This window comes from Procambarus clarkii, chromosome 81, assembly GCF_040958095.1.
Source record: "Procambarus clarkii isolate CNS0578487 chromosome 81, FALCON_Pclarkii_2.0, whole genome shotgun sequence".
NCBI classification, from domain to species: domain Eukaryota; kingdom Metazoa; phylum Arthropoda; class Malacostraca; order Decapoda; family Cambaridae; genus Procambarus; species Procambarus clarkii.
Genome location: NC_091230.1, coordinates 9,667,690 through 9,691,729, shown reverse-complemented (window position 1 = coordinate 9,691,729; position 24,040 = coordinate 9,667,690). Strand labels below are relative to the sequence as shown.

Below are 24,040 nucleotides of genomic sequence, written 5' to 3'. Positions count from 1 at the left end.
TCTAGATATTTCATCCCATAGATGCTTTGCTTCCATTCTGTCTAAATTTGGTGGCCTATATATTACTCCTATTATAATATTATTAGCTTTTTCGTTTAATTCAATCCAAATAGTTTCTGTGTGTGGCTCTGTTTTGATTCCCTCTTTGAGACTACATTTCAAATTATCCCTAACATATATGGCTACTCCACCTCCTCGTCTAATATATCTATCTGTGTGAAATAGTTTAAATCCATATATTTGATATTCAGCTAATAGTTCTCTATTTTCTACATTCATCCACGTTTCGGTAAGTGCAATAATATCTATTTTTTCTGTGCAGACAAGAGCATTTAATTCGTTAATTTTATTTCTTAGACTTCTACTGTTAGTGTAATATACCCTAAGTGAATTGTTATTTTGCGGACCTTCTCTTTCCCTGATCGTTTTGCCAATTCCTTTCTCCCACAAACACATACTTTTATTACCTCCTTCCTCCAAATCAATTCCCATACCTCTATCTACTAACAGTTTAAACCCAAACAAACACCTCTAACCACTTCTTCTAGCGAGTTCGCAACAGCAACAACCCCAGCTCTCGATAGATGCACCCCATCACGAGCATACATTTCATTTCTTCCATAGAAGTGTTCCCAGTTGTCTATGAAAGATATTGCATTTGATTTGCAATATCTTTCCAGCCGGCAATTGACACCAAGTGCCCTCGATATCCATTCATTTCCCACTCCCTTTCTTGGAAGAATGCCACATATGATCGGGATTCCTCCCTTGCTCCTAACTAACTCTATGGCTGTTTTATACCTCTGAATCAGTTCCTCACTCCTGACTCGACCAACATCATTTCCTCCCACGCTAATGCAAATAATGGGATTGTTCCCATTACCAGCCATAATATCATTCATGTTGTTTATAATATCACCAATGCCAGCTCCGGGATAGCAAACCCTTAACCTGTTCCCCCTATCTCTAGCACAAAACGTTCTATCCAAATACCTTATCTGGGAATCTCCCACAACTAATGTTTGCTTAGGTACTTCCTTTACTTTCTGAGGGGCCTGCGCTTCCTTTCTCTTCGTTGCTTTCCCTTTTGCGCGATCCACAGTCTCTCCACAGCACTCGTCCTCCAAAACGTCAAATGAATTTGAAGTTGCTATGGCGTTTGAAGGCGGCTTTATCAATCCCCAGGGCCGGACTTCATCCGGCCCTGGGGATTTGTTTGGTTTGAGTTTTACTATTTGTTTAAGAACATCCTCCCTGGTAACTGCTAAACTCGTCAACCTGTCCTCGTCCCCACCCACATAGACTTGTTCGGCTGAAGGCATATTGCTAAGTTCCTCTTTAGTAAATACAGATACAAAATATTTATTAAAAATACTACTCATCTCTTCATCACTATCTGTTATTTGACCTGTCTCAGTTTTTAATGGACCTATCCTTTCCCTAGTCTTAGTACGATATAACTGAAAAAACCCTTTAGGATTTGTCTTTGCTTGCCCTGCTATGCGAACTTCATAGTTCCTTTTTGCTTTCCTTATCTCTTTTTTAACATTTCTAACCAGTTGTACGAATTCCTGTTCTAAAGTGACCTCCCCATTTTTAATCCTTTTGTACACTAATCCTTTTTTATTTCATTTTTAATCATTTTAATTCATTTTTAATCCTTTTGTACCCTAATCCAAGTTAATATAGCACCCCCAATACCATGAGCTTCTATTTTTTTAATTAGTCTTTCATGTGGCACTGTATCAAAAGCTTTGCTAAAGTCAAGGTACACAACATCACAATCCTTAACACTATCAACTGCCTCATCTATGCTGGAATAAAAAGTTAGCAAATTTGTTAAATATGAACGGCCATTTGTAAAACCATGTTGCGACTCGTTTATTAATTTATGTTTTTCAAGATGGAGACGAATTGTATTTGCAATTATTGATTCAAGTAACTTTCCCACAATAGACGTTAGGCTAATTGGCCGATAGTTTGACGCAAGTGATCTATCTCCTTTCTTAAAAATTGGTACCACATTAGCTACCTTCCATGACTCTGGCACTCTGCCTGACTCTATTGTTTTATTAAATATGGTAGACAGTGGCTCGGAAAGCTCCTCTTTGCATTCTTTAAGCACCCTGGCAAACACTTCATCCGGCCCTGGGGATTTGTTTGGTTTTAGTTTTTCTAATTGTTTAATTACATCCTCCCTGGTAACTGCTAAACTAGTCAACCTGTCCTCATCCCCACAAACAAAGACTTGTTCGGCTGAAGGCATATTGTTAAGTTTTTCTTTAGTAAATACAGATATAAAATATTTGTTAAAAATACTACTCATCTCCTTGTCATTATCCGTTATTTGACCTGTCTCAGATTTTAATGGACCTATCCTTTCCCTAGTCTTAGTTTGATATAACTGAAAAAACCCTTTAGGATTTGACTTTGCTTGCTCTGCTATGCGAACTTCATAGTTTCTTTTTGCTTTCCTAATCTCTTTTTTAACAATTCTAACCAGTTGTATGAATTCCTGTTCTAACCTGACTTCCCCATTCTTAATCCTTTTGTACCAAGCTCTCTTTTTACCTATAAGGTTCTTTAAATTATTTGTTATCCACTTTGGGTCATTAGTATTCGATCCATTAAATTTGTATGGTATACTACGTTCCTGTGCTTTGTTTAGAATATTCTTAAATAAGTTATATATTAAATCCACATCGAAATCCCCTTTTACGTCACCTGTCGCTGGGTTCCCATACCCCATACCCAAGACTTTCCAATCTATTTGACCCAAAAAATTTCTTAGGCTATTAAAATCAGCTTTTCGAAAATCGGGCACTTTAACAGAATTTTCTCCTACAGGTCTATTCCATTCTATGTTAAATCTGATTACTTTGTGATCACTGTTCCCTAGATCACTCCCTATTTCGATGTCATTAATTTGTGTTTCCCTGTTAGTTAACACTAAATCTAAAATATTATTTTCCCGCGTTGGTTCCTTAATGTGTTGCGTAAGAAAGCAATCGTCAATTAATTCTAGAAAATCTTCTGCTTCACTATTCCCTGTTTTGTTCACCCAGTTTATTCCACTAAAATTAAAGTCACCCATGACATAAATACTGTTAGATCTAGATGCTCTAGATATTTCATTCCATAGATGCTTTGCTTCCACTCTGTCTAAATTTGGTGGCCTATATATAACTCCTATTATAATATTATTTGTTTTTTCGTTTAATTCTATCCAAATAGTTTCTGTGTGTGGCTCAGTTTTGATTCCCTCTTTGAGACTACATTTGAAATTGTCCCTAACATATATGGCTACTCCTCGTCTAATATATCTATCTGTGTGAAATAGTTTAAATCCATTTATCTGATATTCAGCTAATAGTTCTCTATTTTCTACATTCATCCACGTTTCGGTAAGTGCAATTATATCTATTTTTTCTGTGCAGACAAGAGCATTTAATTCATTAATTTTATTTCTTAGACTTCTACTGTTAGTGTAATATATCCTAAGTGAATTGTTGCTTTGAGGCCCTTCTCTTTCCCTGATCAATTTGTTTCTCCAACAAACACATACTTTAATTACCTTCTTCCTCCCTATCAATTCCCATACCACTATCAACTAACAGTTTAAACCCAACAAATGCCTCTATCCACTGATTCCAACGAGTTCGCAACAGCAACAACCCCAGCCCTCGATAAATGCTCCCCATCACGAGCATACATTTCATTTCTTCCATAGAAGTGATCCCAGTTGTCTATGAAAGATATTGCATTTGATTTGCAATATCTTTCCAGCCGGCAATTGACACCAAGTGCCCTCGACATCCATTCATTCCCAACGCTCTTTCTCGGAAGAATGCCACATATGATCGGGATTCCTCCCTTGCTCCTAACTAGTTCTATGGCTTTGTTAAATTTCTTTATCAGTTCCTCACTCCTAACTCGTCCAACATCATTACCCCCCGCACTAATACAAATAATGGGTTTGTTCCCATTTCCCGTCCTAATATCTTTCATGTTGTCAACAGTATCTCTAATTCCAGCTCCCAGATAGCAGACCCTTAACCTGTTCCCCCTATCTCTGGCACAAAACGTTCTGTCTAAATACCTCACCTGGGAATCTCCGACAACCAAAATACGTTTAGGTTCCTCCTTAACTTTCTGAGCACTTTGAGGGGCCTGTGCTTCATTGCTCTTCGTTGATTTCTGTTTCGAGTGAACTGCAGGCACACCACAGCACTCGTCTTCCAACACGGCAAATGAATTTGACGTCCTTAGGGCGTCTGTAGGCGCCCTTGTCAAGGTCTTCCCCATCCCCGCTCAGCTCGTTGTTGCCGTCACCTTTTCCTTTTCCTTCTGTTTCGTTTTTTTCCCCCCTCTTCTCCTATCTGCTTGCCGTTTCCTGCCGACCTTTTGCTTGTTCTGGTTCTTCCCTTGGACTTCTTCTATTTTGACGCCCGGGTGCTTGAGGAGGCATACTCTTGCACCCGTCGAACTGTAGTACCCGACGTCGAGAGCGAGGGGAAACTTTTATTGTCAATCCCCCTTTCGTCACTGAACCCGATCTCGACGGACTGTCGGTTTCTTAAGGTGGCGTTTGTGGGGCGTATACTCACGACGCACCCCTAGGAGGCCCCGGCAAGATCGGCGATAGCTTCTTGTTGGGTGTCCTGCCTCTAATTGTGGCTCCATGGTGGGTGTGGGGGCACATTCGTGAATGAATTTTTCTTTTCGTAATGATGATGACCCCTGTTTCGGCTGTTTTTGATTTCCCTTCTCAGGCTCGTGGGGTGGGCGACCAAGCCCCCGAGTCAGTCCGTGTTGGAAGACCGGGCTCTGTAGCCTCCGCTGCATTGGGCCCCGACCTTGCTCCTCCTTTGGCCTCTCTGACTCCTTCCCCTGGCTCCCCTCCCTCCTCTGTGGTTGGGTCGAACCCCAAGCCCCCAGTGGTGACTACCTCGTCCCCTGGCGCGGCTCCTTCTCTAGTTGTAACTACTGCGCCTTTTAACCCCTCTCTCTCTGGGGGTTCTCACCGCCGTCCTCGTCACGGCCGCCCTCGCTCGATTCCTTCCAGTTCTGCTACCTATCAAGCCTTGTTTGGTCCCGCTTCGTGGGCCAAATATTTTGATCTCCCTCTTGATTCTGCGCCTCCTGACAATTTCTCCCTCCATCGACATCTCGTTGATTCCGTGGATGCCTCCATTACTTTCAACCCCACTCGTCTCGGTACACGTGTCGTTGCTGCTCCTTCTCAGGATGCTGCTTCCCGCTTGGCTGCCTTATCCTGCCTTGGCGAGACCCCTGTTCAGGTCTCGAAGAACGCTCAGTTGAATGCCAGTTTTGGCACTATTCTGCTCCCGCCCCATGTTGCGACCGGTGTTCGGGACCTGCGTGACTGCCACGACGATATTCGACATATCCTTGCTGCCCAGGGCCATTCTATTCTCAAGGTGGACACGTTTACTCGCCCCCCCCCCGTGGTAGTCGCCATCAACCTTTCCGGGTTGTGAAAATTACCTTTGATGGTAGGACCCTTCCACCCTCTGTCATTCTTGCAAGGTGCCAGGTGCTCTGTCCAGGAGTACATTCCTTCTCCTCGGCTCTGTAACAAAGGCTGGAGGTTTGGGCATGGTGCCTTCCGCTGCTCCGGGACTCTCTCTCTCTGTCCTTTGTGTGGTGGCGAAGGTCACTCTAAGTCGGAGTGCACTTCTCCCCAGGCTCGTTGCCTCAACTGCGGTGAGGCCCATCCTACCTTCTCCCGTGCGTGTGTCCATTACAAGCTTGAGGCAGCCGTCCTCAACTTGAAGCACCGGGAGCGTTTATCTTTTCCTGAGGCGAGACGCCAGGTTCGCCGGCTCCCGCCTTATGCTTATATCTCTTATGCTCGCGTGTTGCGCTCTTCCTCTCCTCGTCCTTCCCGCCTTCCTCAGACTCACAACCGTTTCCGGGCCTTGGACCCTGATACGCCCACTGCCCCCTCCTCTGTTCCTTTGGGTTCTCTCCCGAAGGATCCACCTCCTGGTCCTCTGTCTGGGGTTCCCCTTCTTTCTACTCGGTCTGTCGTGTCTCCTGTGTCTTCTTCCTCGTCTCCCTCCGTTCGTCCTTCCCATCCTTCCCCTCCGTCTCTTGACTCTCCCCGCCGCCTGTCGGTGCGGGCTGATGTCCATCGCTCTCCAAACGGCCGTCATGTGTGCTCTCGTTCAGCTTCTGTTGAGACGCTAGAATCCGTTGCCCAGTACGTGGTTGCTGGGACACCTGTCTCTTTAAGTCAGAAGCGTAAACCTGGCTCCTCTCCTTCCTCCTTCCCGGCGGGTAAGAAGGTTTCGCTTTCTTCCTCGGCCCCTACTTCTGCCTCTCTCGCTCCTTCCCCTCCCATTTCGGTGGTTGCGCCCCCTGTTCCTGCATTGGAGGTTTCTTTAGCCCCCGCTTCCCTCTCGGTTGCTGCCCTTGCTGAGGTACGCTCCCCTCTTTCTACCCCCCCCTCTTCCTGCTGCTGTCCTTGACTGCTCCTCTCCGTTGTCTCCTCCTCTTCCTCCTCCTCCTCTTCCTCCTCCTTCTCCTCCTCCGGACCCCGCCCGCCCACCTCTGATCTGTTCTCCCGTTTCCTTCCCTCCGTCTTTGCTCAGTTTACTCATGCCCCCTAACCCTGACTTTGCTGACCCTGATCCCGATCCTGATATTCTTTAACGTGCTCTGTTGCTCTTTCGCCTTTGTTTCTTCCTTGTTCTCTGTTTTTGTCCTTTCTCTTCTCGTCGTTGTCCATTCTTCAATGGAACGTTCGAGGTTATTACGCCAATTTCCTCGAACTCCAACTTCTGATTTCGCGGTTTTTGCCCCTTTGTGTCTGTCTCCAGGAGCCGATGCTTGGTGCTCGTCCTGGTCGTTTTCGTGGCTATTCCTTTCTCTACCCCCCCCCCCAAGCTGTTGCTGGGACTTCTAATTCTTCTGCTCTTTTGATTCGTGCTGATGTTCCCTTTGTTCCTTTACTTTTTCCTTCGCCTCTCCATTGTTCTGCTGCTCGTATCTTTGTGGGGAAATGGTACACAGTTTGTTCCATTTATCTCCCCCCGAGTGTCCCGCTTTCTCTTCCTGATTTGAAACACCTCCTAGACTCCTTGCCGGAGCCTGTGCTCCTGCTGGGTGACTTCAATTGTCGTCATTCTCTTTGGGGTGACGTTCTGACGAATACCCGGGGTCGCCTTCTTGAGCCGTTTCTCCTCTCTTCTTCCCTGTCTCCTCTGAATTCTGGTGAGCCCACTCATTTGGACTCTCGGACTCGCACCCTTTCTTGTCTTGATCTTTCTCTCTGCTCTTCTTCTCTTTACTTAGATTTCACGTGGCAGGTTCTTGATGACCTCCATGGAAGTGATCATTTCCTCATCCTTGTTTCCTTTTTCTCTTTCCCCTTCCCCCTCTTTCCCTAGGTGGCAGTTTGCTAAGGCGGACTGGACCCTATTTACCCTCAGTGCTACTCTCTCTGACCTCTCCCTTATGCCTCTCTCTCGCGCTCTCCTCCTTTTTCATGACACTGTCTTCAACGCTGCCCTCTGCTCTATCCCTCGCTCTTCCTCTCGGGGTCCACGGAAGTGCGTTCCCTGGTGGAATGCGGACTGTGCTCGGGCTGTCCGCTGTAAGCGTGCAGCCTGGAAGAGGCACCGCCGTAGGCAGACGACCGATTCTTTTCTTTTCTTTTGGAAAGCGAGTGCGGTGGCGCATAGGGCCATCCGTACGGCTAAACGTGAATGTTGGGCATCTTATGTCTCAACAATTACGTCCGAAACTCCTCTGGCCCAGATCTCGAAGCGTATCCGCAAAATAGCGGGTAAGTTCGTTCCCGATTTTTCACCGGTCCTTCACCTCCATGATACTCTTGTGGCGGACCCGTTGCAGGTCGCTTCCGTACTGGGTTCCCACTTTTCTTCTGTTAGCTCTGGTCTTCATCTTCCCCAATCTTTTCTTCTTCGTAAACCTGTCCTTGAGTCTCGTCCTTTAGATTTCTGCACTCGTCTTCAACTTCCCTATAATGATTGTTACGGCCCTCTCGGGACGCAACGGGGTTCTTACTCTGATGTCGTTAGAGGAAGATATATATATCCGACCCCAAGCCAGTAGAGGCTTTCAAGGGATGCAATCCGTGACGCAAGTAACTTAAAGGGAGTAGGGAAAGAAAGCTAAGAACTTAATATAATATAATGTTCACCTTCACCGTTTAATATATATATAAAAGAGTACACAAGGGGGAGGGGTATTAACACTTTACAAAGGGGATCAACACTGTAGTCTTCTGCTGGAGACTATGGATCCTCGAAGCTAGGTGCTGAGTCCGCGGTGCTTTCTTCGTGGCCTCAAGACGTGTCCTCTGAGAACGCCGAGTCTACCCTGGCCACAGGTCAGCCACAACACAGGTCCACTGGGGGCACCGTCGTGGAGGCCGTCAACCACACGTCCAGCAGGTCTGCTGGCAGGTACTGAGCCACCAAGGCTGCTACGGCCTCTCCACGAACGATAAAAGGGGTACGCCCTAGACAGGAGTCTCGTGTGATATCACCAATCACCCTCCTGTCCTCAATACCCCAGTGGATTATCGTCTCCAACCGTCGGTCCCGGGTAAATCCTTCCACTGCCACTCCACTGGCAGGCTTAACACACCACAGTGTTCTTCCGGGGGGACGACGTCACAACAGCTGCAGCAAACTGGACAGTATGGAGACTGGCTGCCTCGGGTAGACTGACTCCACCTTCAACACAGTGGTCCCAGGTCGGCTCTGTAAGCAGACACGTCATTAATAACCGGGACACTAATACACCACACTCACAGGCTCAGATACAAACGCCCGACATATCCACTCCATAGATGGGGCTGTCGTCGGAGCACCACCTCACCAGAGGTCAGGAGCGGCGGTGTTGAGCGCTGAACCAGACTGAAAACTGGTCCTCGAGGCCAGTACACGCTGTCCTCACTAGGTGTCGTCGTTCGTTTGGCGGGGGTTTCGGGAGCTGACCCACAGATGGCGTGTTTGTCACTGCTCCAGGCACGGACGCTGGATCCGGGTTCGTAACAATGATCCCTTCTCTCTCTCTGAACTTCGTTCTGCCGTGGCCCTCTGCGGTTCTACGGCGGCGGGCTCCGATGGTATTCATTATGAGATGCTTCGCCATCTCCCTCCGTGCACGTCTCAGTATTTACTGAGTCTGTATAATCGGATCTGGGAGTCGTCGTCAGTCCCTGAGGACTGGCTCGATGCCGTTGTCCTCCCTGTTCGCAAACCGGGGTCTCTGGGTACTTCCCCTAAGAACTTTTGCCCTATTGCTCTCACAAGTTGTGTCTGCAAACTCTTTGAACGTATGGTTAACGTTCGTCTGATGTGGTTCCTGGAACACCATCACCTCCTCTCCCCTTCTCAATTTGGTTTCCGCAAGTGCCGCAGCACGACAGATGTCCTGGTGAACTTGGAGGTCTATATTCGTACTACTTTTGCTGCGAAGACCTCTGTTGTTGCCGTCCTTTTTGACCTGGAAAAGGCTTACGACACCACTTGGCGATATCATATTCTATCTCAACTTCATTCTTTTGGCCTTCGTGGTCATCTCCCTCTCTTTCTCCGCAGCTTCCTCTCCCGTCGTTCCTTTCGGGTGCGCCTTGGTACCGCTCTCTCTGCCTCTTTTCAGCAATACGAAGGTGTACCCCAGGGTAGTGTTCTGAGCACTACTCTTTTTCTGGTTGCCCACAATGGTCTTCTTTCCTCTCTTCCTTCTGGTGTCTTCTCCGCTCTCTATGTCGATGATCTTACCCTTTGCTCTCAGGGTGATGATTCGCCTCTCCTTCAACGCCGGCTTCAACTTGCAATTGATGCCGTGTCGTCTTGGGCCACCGATCATGGCTTCAAGTTCTCTACTTCTAAGACCTGTGCCATGACTTTTACGCGGAAACGGGTTGTTCTTCGTCCCTCTTTGTCACTTTATGGTCATCCCCTTGAATACAAAGATTCCGCGAAGCTTTTGGGGTTATTCCTTGACACTCGTTTGTCTTGGTCTCCCCATATCTCTTACCTCCGTGTTGAGTGCTCTAAGGCCCTTACCCTCCTTCGGGTCTTGTCCCATACTTCTTGGGGGGCAGATAGGCGCACTCTCCTTGCTTTACATTCCTCTCTCGTCCTGTCTAAGCTCGATTATGGTTGCCCTGCTTACTCGTCTGCTTCTCCTTCTACTCTTCGCCGTCTTGATGCTTTCACCATACTGGGTTGCGCCTCAGTTCTGGTGCCTTTCGTTCGACTCCCGTCCTTAGCTTGTATGTTGACACTGGCTTCCTGTCTCTCCAGGACCGCCGTGATCGCTACTGTCTTCGCTATCTTGCGCGGTCCTTACAACATCCTTCCTCTCGCCTCTGTCGTGCTTTAACTTTTACTCCTCCTGCGGTTCCTGTTCACCACCTCCCTCTTTCTGTCCGTTTATCTCGCCTCCAGGATTCTCTTTCCGTTCGTATTTCTAATGTTTCTCCTCGTGTTGTTCCTTCTTTGCCCCCATGGAGAGTCCCTCTTCCACGGTTTTGTACTTCCGTGACCCGTATCACTAAAGCTTTTACCCCTCCTACGGTTCTAAAACGCCATTTCCTTGAGCACTTTTCTTCTCACTCCCGCTCCGTTTCTGTCTTCACCGATGGGTCTAAGTCGGCGGACGGTGTTGGCTACTCTGTTGTTTTTCCTGATCGCACTTATATGTGTCGCTTACCTCCGGAGACTAGTATCTTTACAGCGGAACTTTATGCTATTCTCTATGCTCTTCGTCTCCTGCTTTCTCGTTGTCAGTCTTCCTTTGCAGTTGTTGTTGACTCTCGTAGTGCCCTCATGGCTCTCGGGTCCTTTAATCCGGTTCATCGAGTAGTTGTCGAGATCCAGCATTGGCTGTTTCTTGTTCACAGTAAATTTAAGTCGGTTGAGTTTTGTTGGGTTCCCAACCATATTGGTGTGTTTTTAAATGAGCGTGCGGATGCTGCCGCCAAGGAAGCTGTCCGCTCTTGTCCCATCTCTCGTAAAGGAATTCCGTATTCCGACTTTTACCCGGTTATCCATTCCTCAGTCCTTACCCGTTGACAGGCTTCTTGGTTGTCTGTTACTGGTAACAAGCTACGTACTCTTAAATGTTGTGTTTCCTCGTGGCCGTCCTCCTTCCACCGTAACCGGCGGTGGGAAACAGCTCTGGCGAGGTTGCGTATTGGCCATACTCGCTTAACCCATGGTCACTTGATGGAGCGCCGCCCTGCTCCTTATTGTCCTAGTTGCATTGTCCCTCTTACGGTCGTGCATGTCCTTCTTGAATGTCTTGACTTCCAGGACGAGCGTCTGTCTTGCTTTCCGACCGGCCCTCGCGGTCACCTGTCCCTCAATAGAATTCTTGGTGACTCGGATACTTTTGATATCGTTCGCCTTATGCGTTTTTGTTCTCGTATTGGCATCCTTGGGGATATTTAGCGCCCTCTGATTATTTTGCGCATTTGATGGTGCTACATATCCTTCCCGGTTTGGTGCCTTCTTTTGATAATTACTTACTTACTTGTCAAGGTCTTCTTAAGACCCCTGTCCTTAACGACTTTCCACGACGAGGGCTTGTTAATATTGGTCTCCTTCGTTTCTTCCCGATATTTCAGCTGTCGTACCTCCTCTCGTAGGGAATCCATCTCTGCTCTCAGAGTTCCAACTAGATTCATCAAATTTAGGTAAATATTGGTTCAGTAACAGGTTTGTTGATTTGTGGAACCAATTGCCGCGTATCGTGGTGGAGGTGGGGTCCCTCGATTGTTTCAAGCGTGGGTTGGACATGTATATGAGTAGGATTGGGTGGTTATAAATAGGAGCTGCCTCGTATGGGCCAATAGACCTTTTGCAGTTGCCTTTGTTCTTATGCTCTAATGTTCTTATCCCATTATGACTACTAACTGTAGGTAATGATCCCATTATAACTACTAAGGTAACAAATATAACGTCGGTTCCTAAGTAATTATGAATAAGAATTGTTAAAGTTATGAGTAATATATTGGTTACTGAGAAACTTACCTGTTTGCTTTAAATTATCTTGAAAGATCCATAATTTGGTATATCTTCATTAACAGTTGAAATGCAATTATAATTTTGTTCTCCATTGCGAATTATTTTTAGCATTTAACTTTGTAACGGTGCAGTGCCTTTTTTATATAGCATTTTTCATGGGAATAAAACAAAGTCCTACATCTGGGAGACATCATATTGGTTTAGTCATCTTGAAGAAACCAATGATCGATACGAACACCTCCAGAGTATTCCCCAAATGCTTGATAGTAGAGAGGTTACTATCCCAACGGTTATTCCTCATTAACAATCAGACATATTGACCTATATTTGTCCTTCGCATATTATGGAGTGACTCAAGCTTATTTGCTCAGAACCAGTTAATACATTTACACAAACCCACTTGGCGCTTCGCGGCTGACACACATAATTAAACTTTTCCCATAGATCAGCTGGAACCTGTGGAGGATCCATCATGCAGCACCAGAAGAAGTGTGAAGAAGAAGTGCTCCTCCAGGAGAAGTCTAAGCTTGCGTGCCCGTGTGGGTGACGTGTCAGCTTTTGTGCTCGGCACTTTCTGTGCGACTTGTTTCCTGACTTCTTCAACACGACTTTTTGACTGACGGCTTCAACACGTGGCCTCCTCGAAGACTCTCTAGGGGCTTTAAGACTTATTAAGTGTTGAAGGTCAGGTAAAAATAGGAAAACTCTGTTCAAAAGTGAATATTCCGAGGACTATTCTTTAAGGAAAGGGAAGCATTTTATATTGTGTAGAAATGTATAGTAATTTTTTACAAATGCTTAGAATATCTTTCATGAAAATGAATGAAAATTTAATATTAAATACTATTGAAAGTAAAGAATATGAAATAATTACGTACAGTGCGCGAACTCTTTTATGGGGTAAATTTGTGAAAGGAGCGGAGGCGTCTTGTTACTTAAGGTGGAGACAGCTTACACAGCGGAGGCCAGGTAATGTAAGTGAGACAATACCTGACTCAACCACCAGAGACGACGAGCTACGTCTTCATCGTCCTAATAGACAGAGGAATGTCCACCACAAGTGTACTGGATCTCCTATTTTCCGGACTAGGCGCTCAAGGTACTCGAGCTGGAGCCAGTGGTGGCAGAGATTGCTGGCTGTGCTCGCTGTATTTCTGTGGGTTGGACTCTGCCACGGCCACATCGCCCAAGATATAAATATCTGCCAGGAGCGATACAGCGGTCCTGCAGATAGAAGTGAGTACTATTGTTCATTGACTGTTACTATACAATGCGCGTGTGCGCGTGCCTTGTGTACATGATCCACTAGATCTAGTGACCTTTACATAAATAGCCTGTAGCTTTGAAGGGTTTCCATAGTTCAACCCATCCTCCTCTTTAGATAGTACTTAGAGTCCGATAAAAATAAAAATAACCTCTTCTAGTATTGTACGAGGAGAGTGGCCTCATTTTGTTTCGCATGAGGATAGTGGTATCTTCTAGTATCGTCCACATATTTTATTATGTAATATTTATTAAAAGAAAAGTTACAAAACGTTCACAAAGAAACACTTTAGGGATTTTTATTTTAACTAAATTTCCTTTTCGGTAGAAGTTTCAATATAATTTGTGTTTGTTATTGAATATTGCGAAAAGGGTTCTTGCACAAATATTGTCTGTTTCTTATGATTTTCACTCGGGAAATAAAAAATTAACTAAATTTATTTTACAATGTATTGGAGGTGACGCCTGTTGTTGAAGGACACGTTTTACTTCGTCTTTGAAAACAGAAAAATAATACAAAATGACAGAGATGTCACTATATGCAGATGATGAGTAACAATAACGTGGCTGAAGATATAATGACCAAACCACACACCAGAAGATGAGGAGACGACGACGTTTCAGTCCGTTCTGGATCACAATTGACTTGATAATGGTCCTGGACGGACCGAAGCGTCGTCATCTCCTCATCTTCTGGTGTGTTTGGCCATCATGACACTATATAGTCCATGTTGGATGAGGTGTGATGTGTTGATCAGTCATGAGAACAGGGATAAACTTGCCCTGCATTCTCCTCGCTTGTGGGCAGAGGCAATAGGTATGATGTGTATAGGCTATTCTCTCTCGTAGTCTTGTAGACTGTAAGACTTACCAACGTGTAAACTGTCTGCTGATAGTTGGATGACAGCGTTTGATATGCAGCACTCTTGCTTTGTAATCTACTATTACTATATCTGTCGATTATATTTAGCGGGTTCTCGTGAATGTACTATAAATGCAAACAATTGCCAACATAATCAATTCATCTAACTTAACCAATCTTATCACTGACTACACAGTACTATAATGAGTGTTTATTAATTTATATCCTTCAAAATGTTAAAGTTAAAAAAGCCCTATGAGCTTCGCCTTATCTATAGTTAATGTTGTGTGTTGTGTGTTGATACAACACTTCACTTTTTATTGTATTTCAAGTCTTCAGTAATTGGACACTTAACAAATAAATGTCTTTCTGGCATAATTAGGCATTTAATTTCCAAAGACAGATAAAGAGTCACAATAACGTGACTGAGGAAACGTTGACTAAACCAGACGACGACGTTTCGATCCGTCCTGGACCATTATCAAGTAGATTCACAATCGACTTTAATTTCCATCCTTTTCCTTTTGTTCCTGTGCCACAAGTACCAAATAAACTGGTCTTGTTTGCCATGTTCACAGAGATTGTTGAGCCTCGTATTCCAAAACTGTTTTAACGTATGTGGTACACAGGGTCTTAAAGTACTCACATTCAGGTTTTTAAAGGAAGTTCTAATGTTGGCTAACATTGCAAATTGAGCTGATGATGTCCGTTTGATGTGGCCTCAACAGTCAGCATCGGTGTGAGACCACCAGCCTGGCCCTTTTTTCTGTCATATTCCAGGGAAGTTCCTAAATTATTTGGTACTTTACATCCTGTATTCTGTTGTCGGCACCTTTTTCCATTTTATTATTATCCTTGACGGAAAATGCAAGTAGATTAGTAAGCGTGGTTCATTTAGTTGTGAGTAGTGAGTATTTTATTATTTATCATCCCAAGGTTTAGAAAAAGTTTGCAGTGTGATGTGGTCCATCACGATGGGAGGAACATTCCTTATATTTTGTTGTTAACCATCGACCGTCAGTTTCCGTCGCCGATCCACTGTGTAACAAATTATTTTTTGTTCCTGGGAAGCAAGTGTTATCTGATTGCTTATGCCTCCAACGTCTAGAAAGTGGCTATTAGTTATTTTGCTTTGACCTTTGCTTCAGAGAACCTACAGAAGACGTCTTGAAGGGACTTGAAGGCTGCCAAGTTATGAAACAATGTATCACAGCTTTAGATAAAGATCCCGCAGCCTTCATCTACCTTCGAGACGTCTTTCCTAAGTTAAAGCTGTCTGAGGCAAAGATCAAAGCAAAGTTTGTTGGGAATAATAGCCATTTTCTTTATTTTGGAGGCAAGGGCAATCAGATAGCACTTACTACCCAGGGACAAAAAATGTTACTTTGAGAAGGCCACATGCAAGAATAATCTACATGCATGAATAATCTCCCAATTTCTACATTTTGTATTGTATAAAGTCAATAAACGTGGCCAAATTGATGACTAGTATTTAATCACTAATATTTTAAATGTGATTGGGCTTAAATCGCTAACGCATGTAGGTTGAGTGTAACTTCTACATATGTTCCTTTGCAAATAAATTTTATCTGCACATTACTAGTAATTTATTGGAGAACAAACTATTCATCGTTTACAGAGCCCAGTAATTAATGTTTACAAGCTAATGAGTTATCTTCTCTTAAACTATTCACTCTCGTATCACTGTTACCAAAACGAGCTAAGACTATCACACCCTCGATGTTTACAGTTTGTATATAGAAAAATCAATAAAAAAACTATAAAAAACTGAATGTGTAATCTCCAGACTTAATAAAGTAGGCTGAGTATTATAATGTGGGCGTGGTACCGTACTCCGTCACAACCAGTATTATAATGTGGGCGTGGTACCATACTCCGTCACAACCAGTATTATAATGTGGGCGTGGTACCATACTCCGTCACAACCAGTATTATAATGTGGGCGTGGTACCGTACTCCGTCACAACCAGTATTATAATGTGGGCGTGGTACCATACTCCGTCACAACCAGTATTATAATGTGGGCGTGGTACCGTACTCCGTCACAACCAGTATTATAATGTGGGCGTGGTACCATACTCCGTCACAACCAGTATTATAATGTGGGCGTGGTACCATACACCCACACAGCACTGTCTGTAGCTGAGATGTATTCGATCATGCCTTTGAGAATACGATGGAATTTTAAATAATTTTTTATATAAGCTGAAGTTCTAGAAAATTCAAAGCCTTTAAAGCTTAATACATAATGAATAAACCGAAGATCACATTCTTGAAATATCTTCATTTTGATAATTTAGACCAATATTTTAATGTAAGTGTGATCCCCTGAAACATTATTTCTATTATACCCTTGTCTTGGTATACAGTCTGCACGAGTATGGACCTGAGGAACAACTTTAGCGCTCTGGACAACTTGTGTAGATGTCGCATCATCGACGGTCATCTCCACTTTGTCCTTCAGGAGCAGGTAAGTCATGTGAGCAACTGGTCTACTTGAGAAGTCCAGGTGACGGTTGTTCACAAGTTGGTATAATGAGGCAGGTAACCTTCAGAGGTTGGTATAATGAGGAAGGTAACCTACAGTGTTTGGTATAATGAGGTAGGTAACCTTCAGAGATTGGTATAATGAGAGTCAGGTAACATTCAGAATTTGGTATAATGAGGCAAGTAACCTTCAGATGTTGATATAATGACAGGCAGGTAACCTTCAGCCGTAGGTATGAGGAGAGGCAGGTAACCTTCAGCTGTATGTATAATGAGAGGCAGGTAACCTTCAGCCGTAGGTATAATGAGAGGCAGGTAACCTTTGGTGGCTGGTATAATGAGAGGCAGGTAACCCTCAGAGGATGGTATAATGAAAGGCAGGTAACCTTTGGAGGTTGGTATTACGAGTGGCAAGTAACATGCAGAAGTTGGTATAATTAGGCAGGTAGTCGTCAGATTTGGTATAATGAGAGGTAGGTTAGCTTCAGAGGTTTGTATAATGAGGCACATAACCTTCAGAGGTTGGCATAATGAGGCACATAACCTTCAGAGGTTGGTATAATGAGGCAGGTAACCTTCAGAGGTTGGCATAATGAGGCAGGTAACCTTCAGAGGTTGATATAATGAGGCAGGTAACCTTCAGAGGTTGGCATAATGAGGCAGGTAACCTTCAGAGGTTGGCATAATGAGGCAGGTAACCTTCAGAGGTTGATATAATGAGGCAGGTAACCTTCAGAGGTTGGCATAATGAGGCAGGTAACCTTCAGAGGTTGATATAATGAGGCAGGTAACCTTCAGAGGTTGGCATAATGAGGCAGGTAACCTTCAGAGGTTGATATAATGAGTCAGGTAACCTTCAGAGGTTGGCATAATGAGGCAGGTAACCTTCAGAGGTTGATATAATGAGGCAGGTAACCTTCAGAGGTTGATATAATGAGGCAGGTCTCCTTCAGAGGTTGGCATAATGAGGCAGGTAACCTTCAGAGGTTGGTATAATGAGAACCAGGTAACCTGTAGAGGTTGATATAATGAGACATGTAACCCTCAGAGGTTGGCATAATGAGGCAGGTAACCATCAGTGGTTGATGTAATGAAGCAGGTAACCTCCAGAGGTTGGTATAATGAGACAGGTAACCTTCAGAGATTGGTATAATGAGAGACAGGTAACCTTCAGAGGTTGGTATAATGAGAGGCAGGTAACCTTCAGGGGTTGGTATAATGGGAGGAAGGTAGCCTTCGGAGGTCGGTATAATGAGGCATGTAACATGCAGAGGTTGGTATAATGAGACAGGTAACTTTCAGAGGTTAGTATAACGAGGCAGGTAACCTTCAGAGGTTGATATAATGAGGCAGGTAACCATCAGTGGTTGGTATAATGTGGCAGGTAACCTTCAGAGGTTGGTATATTGAGGCAGGTAACCTTCAGAGATTGGTATAATGAGAGGCAGGTAACCTTCTGAAGTTGGTATAATGAGGCAGATGGCCATCAGAGTTGGTATAATGAGAGGCAGGTAACCTTCATAAGTTGGTATAATGAGGCAGGTCCTTCAGAGGTTGGTATAATGAGTGGCTGGTAACCTCAGTGGTTGGAATAATGGGAGGCAGTTAACCTTCAGAGGCGTGTATAATGAGAGGGAGGTAACCTTCAGAGGTGTGTATAATGAGAGGCAGGTAACTTTCAGAGGTGCGTATAATGAGGCAGGTAACCTTCAGAGGCGTGTATAATGAGAGACAGGTAACCTTCAGAGGCGTGTATAATGAGAGGCAGCTAACCAAATTAGGACTTTGCAGTACAACATGAATTGGAGGATCAATCCCACGTCCGGAATTCTCACTCGTGGTTTGAGAGAGTGTGTGTAGTAGAGCCACCATTTATGCAATAGTACTAATTGGGGCTCAGTGTGTGGCAGAATGAAATAATTGGTAAACTAATTAAACCTTCCTTGTCTCTGACAGTTGATTTTTTATTATTTTCTCTCGTGGAGCACGAGAGGTTAGATACCTTGATCGTTCGAAACGGATTACAAACAAGATTTCTTGTGCCCAAGTACAGACCTCCAACAGATTTCCTTGTGTACTTTAGTTTGGAAGCTAATCTCACAAGGTTATGGGAGACTCATTCTCTTACTTTTGGCGCGCTTTGGCACTACGCAAGTCCCACGTATTCCTCCTCCCTTTCTTCACTTTGACCGCCTTTGAGAAACGTGTGCGCTTCGTCCTGTACTAGCCCAAAATTATATATCTATAACAACATAAGTTTTGTGCCTTCCATAGAACAACATAATCACCTTGCAAATTTTATTTAGTCTGAATTTTGCGCCAAAAATTGTAAGGGGTGCATTAAAATTAATTTACATCAAACTATACATATAAATCCGTTCAAATAAATGTTGTAAAATAGACTGCATTCTGATAGCACAATGGAAAGAAACATTGGTTACATATTAAAATTTCTGAAGATTGTTGAAAATTGCACCTTTTTTTCCTTAAGTTAGGATGTTGGTCCATGAAAAAAGTTGAAGCATTTACCATGTAGATTATGCATTCAAAATTTGAGAAAGTTTGGGGAAAGTCGATTCAACCAAGATGTTGTCCCCTTAAGTAAAGAGCTCGGTGATAACAAGTTTCAAGCTGCCTTGAAGATAGTGTTGATCATTGCGTCTGGTGTATAAATATGTTTAGACGTAAGTGAAGGCTTCGACGTCTAGTCATCCCCTGTGTGAGATTTTTTTTTCTTTGGCAATTATCAAAATAATTAATTCCTATTAATGTTACGTTAATTGTAACTACCTCGCAAGAGAGGCAGACCTTAAACAGCAAGAGCTGCCAGTGGCAGATATTTAATCATAAAGCCCAAGATCATAGGACCGCGGGAGCAAACCGCCAGGCGAAACCACACGGGTAACACCTGTCACTTAGGTCGCTGGCTCCTCCTAGCAGAGCTAATAGAGGGTAGCCGACGGATTCTCACTTCGTTATTTATAGAAGTGTGGTGCTGTGCAATGGACTCGAGCTTTAGATACAGACTTGATATGAACATAAGCAGGCAAAGTGTTGCAGAACATGAAATGTGGGGCAGTAATATTGGAAGGTTTGACGTAAACGACCGTTTTCTATAATATAATAATTTATTCACAAAAAAAACCGAGCTACTACAACAAAGAGTTTACGTTACATTACCGTCACTCCAGTAGCGCATTAAAGAACATCTGTTCAACAGTCTGATGGACCCACGGTATCCTTATCCCATCGTCGCTGACTGACTAATGACACTAACTGAACAAAGTGGTGCCCACTGGTGACGCAAGCTTGCAATCAATATTGTCACGGCTTCACGGTGAACAAATACTATAATCACAAAACTTGACTGGCGCTCGCTGCCCTCAACGAGGTACCAAGTAACAAGGCGGTTAATCCAAGAATGATAACCCCTTATAAAAATCTTACGTTAACACTTGTCTCTCAGGACAATCAACAACAAGAGTTACACTAATTGAATTTAAACAATTACGTTAACACACACGTGTCTTAACGACACTTAAATGGCATCAATAACTCGTAAATCAATTAATTACATCAACTTGAAAGTCAATCATTCGGTGAGTAATTCCCAATTAAATACTGAATACAACAGCCTATTAATTCAGACGAGTATTGATACAGCCTACTGTCTCTCAACTGACAGTTCGCTTCCGGTCTTACGACAAGATTACCTTAACGGGGATCGACTCCTGTACCACACAAGGTTACAGTACACTCCGTGTAAACAACAACATCAACACCTGGTGAATTCACTAAGTGGCGGGTACTAATTCTCCTTAATTAGCTACGAGTGCTTAATCCCTGTGCCCGCAGACAGATCTGATCAGTCCAACGAATTACAACAGCTTGGAGTCTGGCCCTAGCTTCGGTACGGGGCGGACATGTTGCATCGGCGCTCCAGCAGTTGGTGATGTTTGCCCGTTTCGGCCGGTTGGTGGCGGGTGTGTCTCTGCTCGCCTGTGCTGACGTGGCGTTACGATGGGGGTCCCTCTACCCCCTGTCGTCCGGGCTCAGTCTGTGGGACTAGAGTTCTCTGTGCGGGCTGGTTACCCGGAGATTGCCCTGGCTTGTGAAATGCTCTCTGTCCCTGTGTTTGCGATTTATGGGGTCGAGTTGGTAACGGCCCGTAGGGCAATTGTGAAGTTTGCAGAGGAGGTGGCGTATCGCGATTTTCTCCAGCGATACGAGGGGCGGACACTGCCCCTGCCGGATGGTGCGGGCACTGTCACCCTCTCGGATAGGAGTGGTGCACTTACTTACATCAGTGTGCATGGGGCTCCCTTGGAGTTTCCAGAGGCTCTGCTACGGCGGTATTTCGGCCGGTTTGGCGCAGTTGTTAGTGTGAGAGTGAACGTGGTGTCTTCTAGTCCTCTTAAGGGTGTGAGGTCTAACATTCGCACCCTGGGCATGAGACTCCGGGCGGATATTCCGTCCTCTGTGCGCCTTATGGGGTACAACGTTCGGGTGTTTTACGCCCGTCAGCCGCGGACGTGTTATCGTTGTGGTCTTTTGGGCCATCAGGCTGCTGATTGTTCTGTGCCTGCTGTTGCACCAGTGAATCTCTTCAGTGAGGAGGATTTTCCGCCCCTTCCTGTGGGGGATGATTCGGTGGGTATGGACGTCTCTTCGGCTGCGGAGGTGCCCTCTGTAGCAGCTGTTGCTCCGCCTGTTGCGCCCCCTGTGTTTGCCGCATCCCATCCGGAGGTTGGGTCCTCGCCTAGTGCTCCAGCTGGTGTCCCTGAGCCTCTTCCGCCTGCCGTTTGCTCGGACCCCTCGTCTTCCAGTTTGTCCTCTGCGGTGTCTGTCCCGGTCCCTGCGCCCTCGCCGTCTGTTCCGGCTGTGCTGGGAGATGAGGTGGTTCCAGCATTCCCTCCTGTGCCTGGCCTGGTGCCCCGTGTGGTTGAGGAGGCTGCCGTGCTGCGGCGTGCGTCGGTTCGCTCGGTTGGTGCTGCGCGGGTCGCTGAGTCTGCCTCCGGGTCTGATGATGTGTGGCCCGAGCCTAAGCGTTCCCGGCGTTCTTCTGCGTGGGCTGATGTTGGCGAATTCGACGAGTGTCGTCCTTCCGTTGACGGTGGAGTGGCTCCGGATGTGGTGCACACTATGGTGGTGGCGGAGGTACACTTGCCTGAGGATGCCGGTGCCGGCGTTTCGACCTCAACTTCTGGTCCGGTGTCCGAGGGTCCTGCTTCAGGTGCGTTGCCTGCGTCAGATGGCTCCGGTTCTTCGTGGGCGGTGGTTCCCCATGCTGTAGTTGGTGGTGAGCGGGGTGGCCTGGTAGTGATGTTGAGAAAGGATGCTCGCTCTGGATGTTCTGTGGCCCCTTCCTCGTTACCCGTTTCCTCGGCTGCGGTCTTGCCGCCTCTTCCGTTTCCTGCTGTCCCTTCCGTGTCTCCTGCGGTATCCGTGGAAGTGCTCTCGTCTCAGCGTCCGGCACCTGCTCCGATGGCGAAGGCGTGGCAGGCTCGGCGACCCTCGTCCGCTTCTCCGGTGTCATATGCTTCCTCGAAGGGCGTGGTTGGCGCTCCCCAGCCTCGTTATGCGACTTGCGTCAGTGACCTTGGGCGTTGGCCGATGCCGCCGGATATAGATGTTCCCGAGTTTGATACCCGCTCTGGAGCGGGGGATCAAAAACCCTACCGACCTTGAAGATCTAGTCTGGGAAGCTTACAAGGCGAAATATCCTCATGATCTTTTCCCGGAGAAGTACATTTCTCACGAGGTTCCTCGCAAGTGATTTCTATGTATTTTGTGTTGCCTGGTTGTGGGGTGTGTATGTGAGTGGGTGGGGTGGGTATTGTTTCCCGGTTCCTGCGTGCTCCGGTTTGTATTGTGGGTTTTCTTGTATGGCTAGTGGGGGGGTGTGCGGTTCCTATGCGTTTGTGTGTTCGGTTGTGGATGTCGTGTGCGCTTATTTGTCATCTTGTGTGCTCTTCAGGCTGTTGGGGTGTGCTCTTTGTTATGTGTGCGTTATGTGTGTGAGGTGTTAGCGGACTTGTTTTGTATGTTTCTCGCCTCTCTGTTTCCCTTCTGTTTGTATTACGCTGTGTTTATATTTGTGTTATGTTTGTATATGCATTTTTGTTTTGTGGTCAGACCTTCTGGCTGGTCTTCTCTTGATTTGTTCCTTTGTCATTGTACGTGTGTGTGCTTTGTACTTTTGTTCTATGTTATATTTGTTCTGTTTTTATTGTACATTATACGCATGCTTGCATGTAAAAATAAAAAAATAAAAAAAATACAACAGCTTAATTACAGCGCAATTTACTCCGATCATAACAGACCGGTTAACCCCTTACGTTAATCAATCAATTAACGACAGCTCATTAAATCTTAAACACTACGTTAGTCTTCACTTGACAATTCCTCCACTGCATGAACTTCACTGTAACTGTTGCTGTTACACGACTCTACGTTAATCACAACAATGTTCAACAAAACAACAATGACCTCGTTAAGTAAATAGTGACCCCCCCCCCCCCCGGTGACGTTAAATGACTTTAATTCTCACGGAATCCTTCACAATACACAACGCATTTCACCAAGGACACAACATGTCTACAGTTTACACACGGTACAACACAGTACATCCTTGCCACTCACGGCAAAACTTGTAAATGACTTCCCCAGTAAATTATCCACCAATAAATCATACTTTACCACAACACAACAGTAAAATATGCGCTGGCCAATATAATAATAGAATTATTTATAACCAAGGGAAACCTCCCTGTTAACATTTTCACTGCTGAAAAAGGGAATCAAATTACAGCGAATTACATACACGGCACATAGAGAAAATGGAAACAAATAAAGACACTTTACTCCACCATTGAATGTGTGTCTATGTGTCCTCACACACGTCAACCTCACAATTGGGCTCAACCTCAACTTGGTGACGACAAACAGGGTAAACTCCCACGACTTCAAATTCCATTCACCTCACCAGGTGGTCACAGGGACAGAGGACAGACGGAACACTGGGTACGAAACCAGCTTCAAAGTTTTATTACCCAAAACGGAAACAGTGTACTTACATCAATCTCGTGGGCCCGCCACACACACTCACATACATACACGACAACCTCACTCCCACTGCTGCTGCTGCTGCTGCTGGATGATGATGTAGGCGTCCTCACTTCATACACGTGGTCGGTTGGAACACGGGGTCTTTAACCACAGGGTAGCTCCACACACAGACCAGGTGGCACGGACACACCGTCTTAAGGCTGCCAGGGGTGCGCGCACAACAGATCACACAGACACAGCTGGAATGCGGTCCCCACGTGTGGGAAAATCTGTCTCCAATATTTTGTAATTAATTAAAATAATT

General features: G+C 45.3%; 1 protein-coding gene across 1 annotated transcript in view; it reads left to right on the top strand.

The window, feature by feature from the left end:
• The first annotated feature begins 12,853 nt into the window (after positions 1–12,853).
• Positions 12,854–24,040, top strand: part of LOC123773031 (insulin-like peptide receptor) — a 531,432-nt gene continuing 520,245 nt past the window's right edge. Inside the window, exons 1-2 of the mRNA XM_069315507.1 lie at positions 12,854–13,271; positions 16,551–16,651. Coding sequence (XP_069171608.1) covers positions 12,854–13,271; positions 16,551–16,651 — 519 coding nt within the window. The remainder of the gene's footprint in view (positions 13,272–16,550; positions 16,652–24,040) is intronic.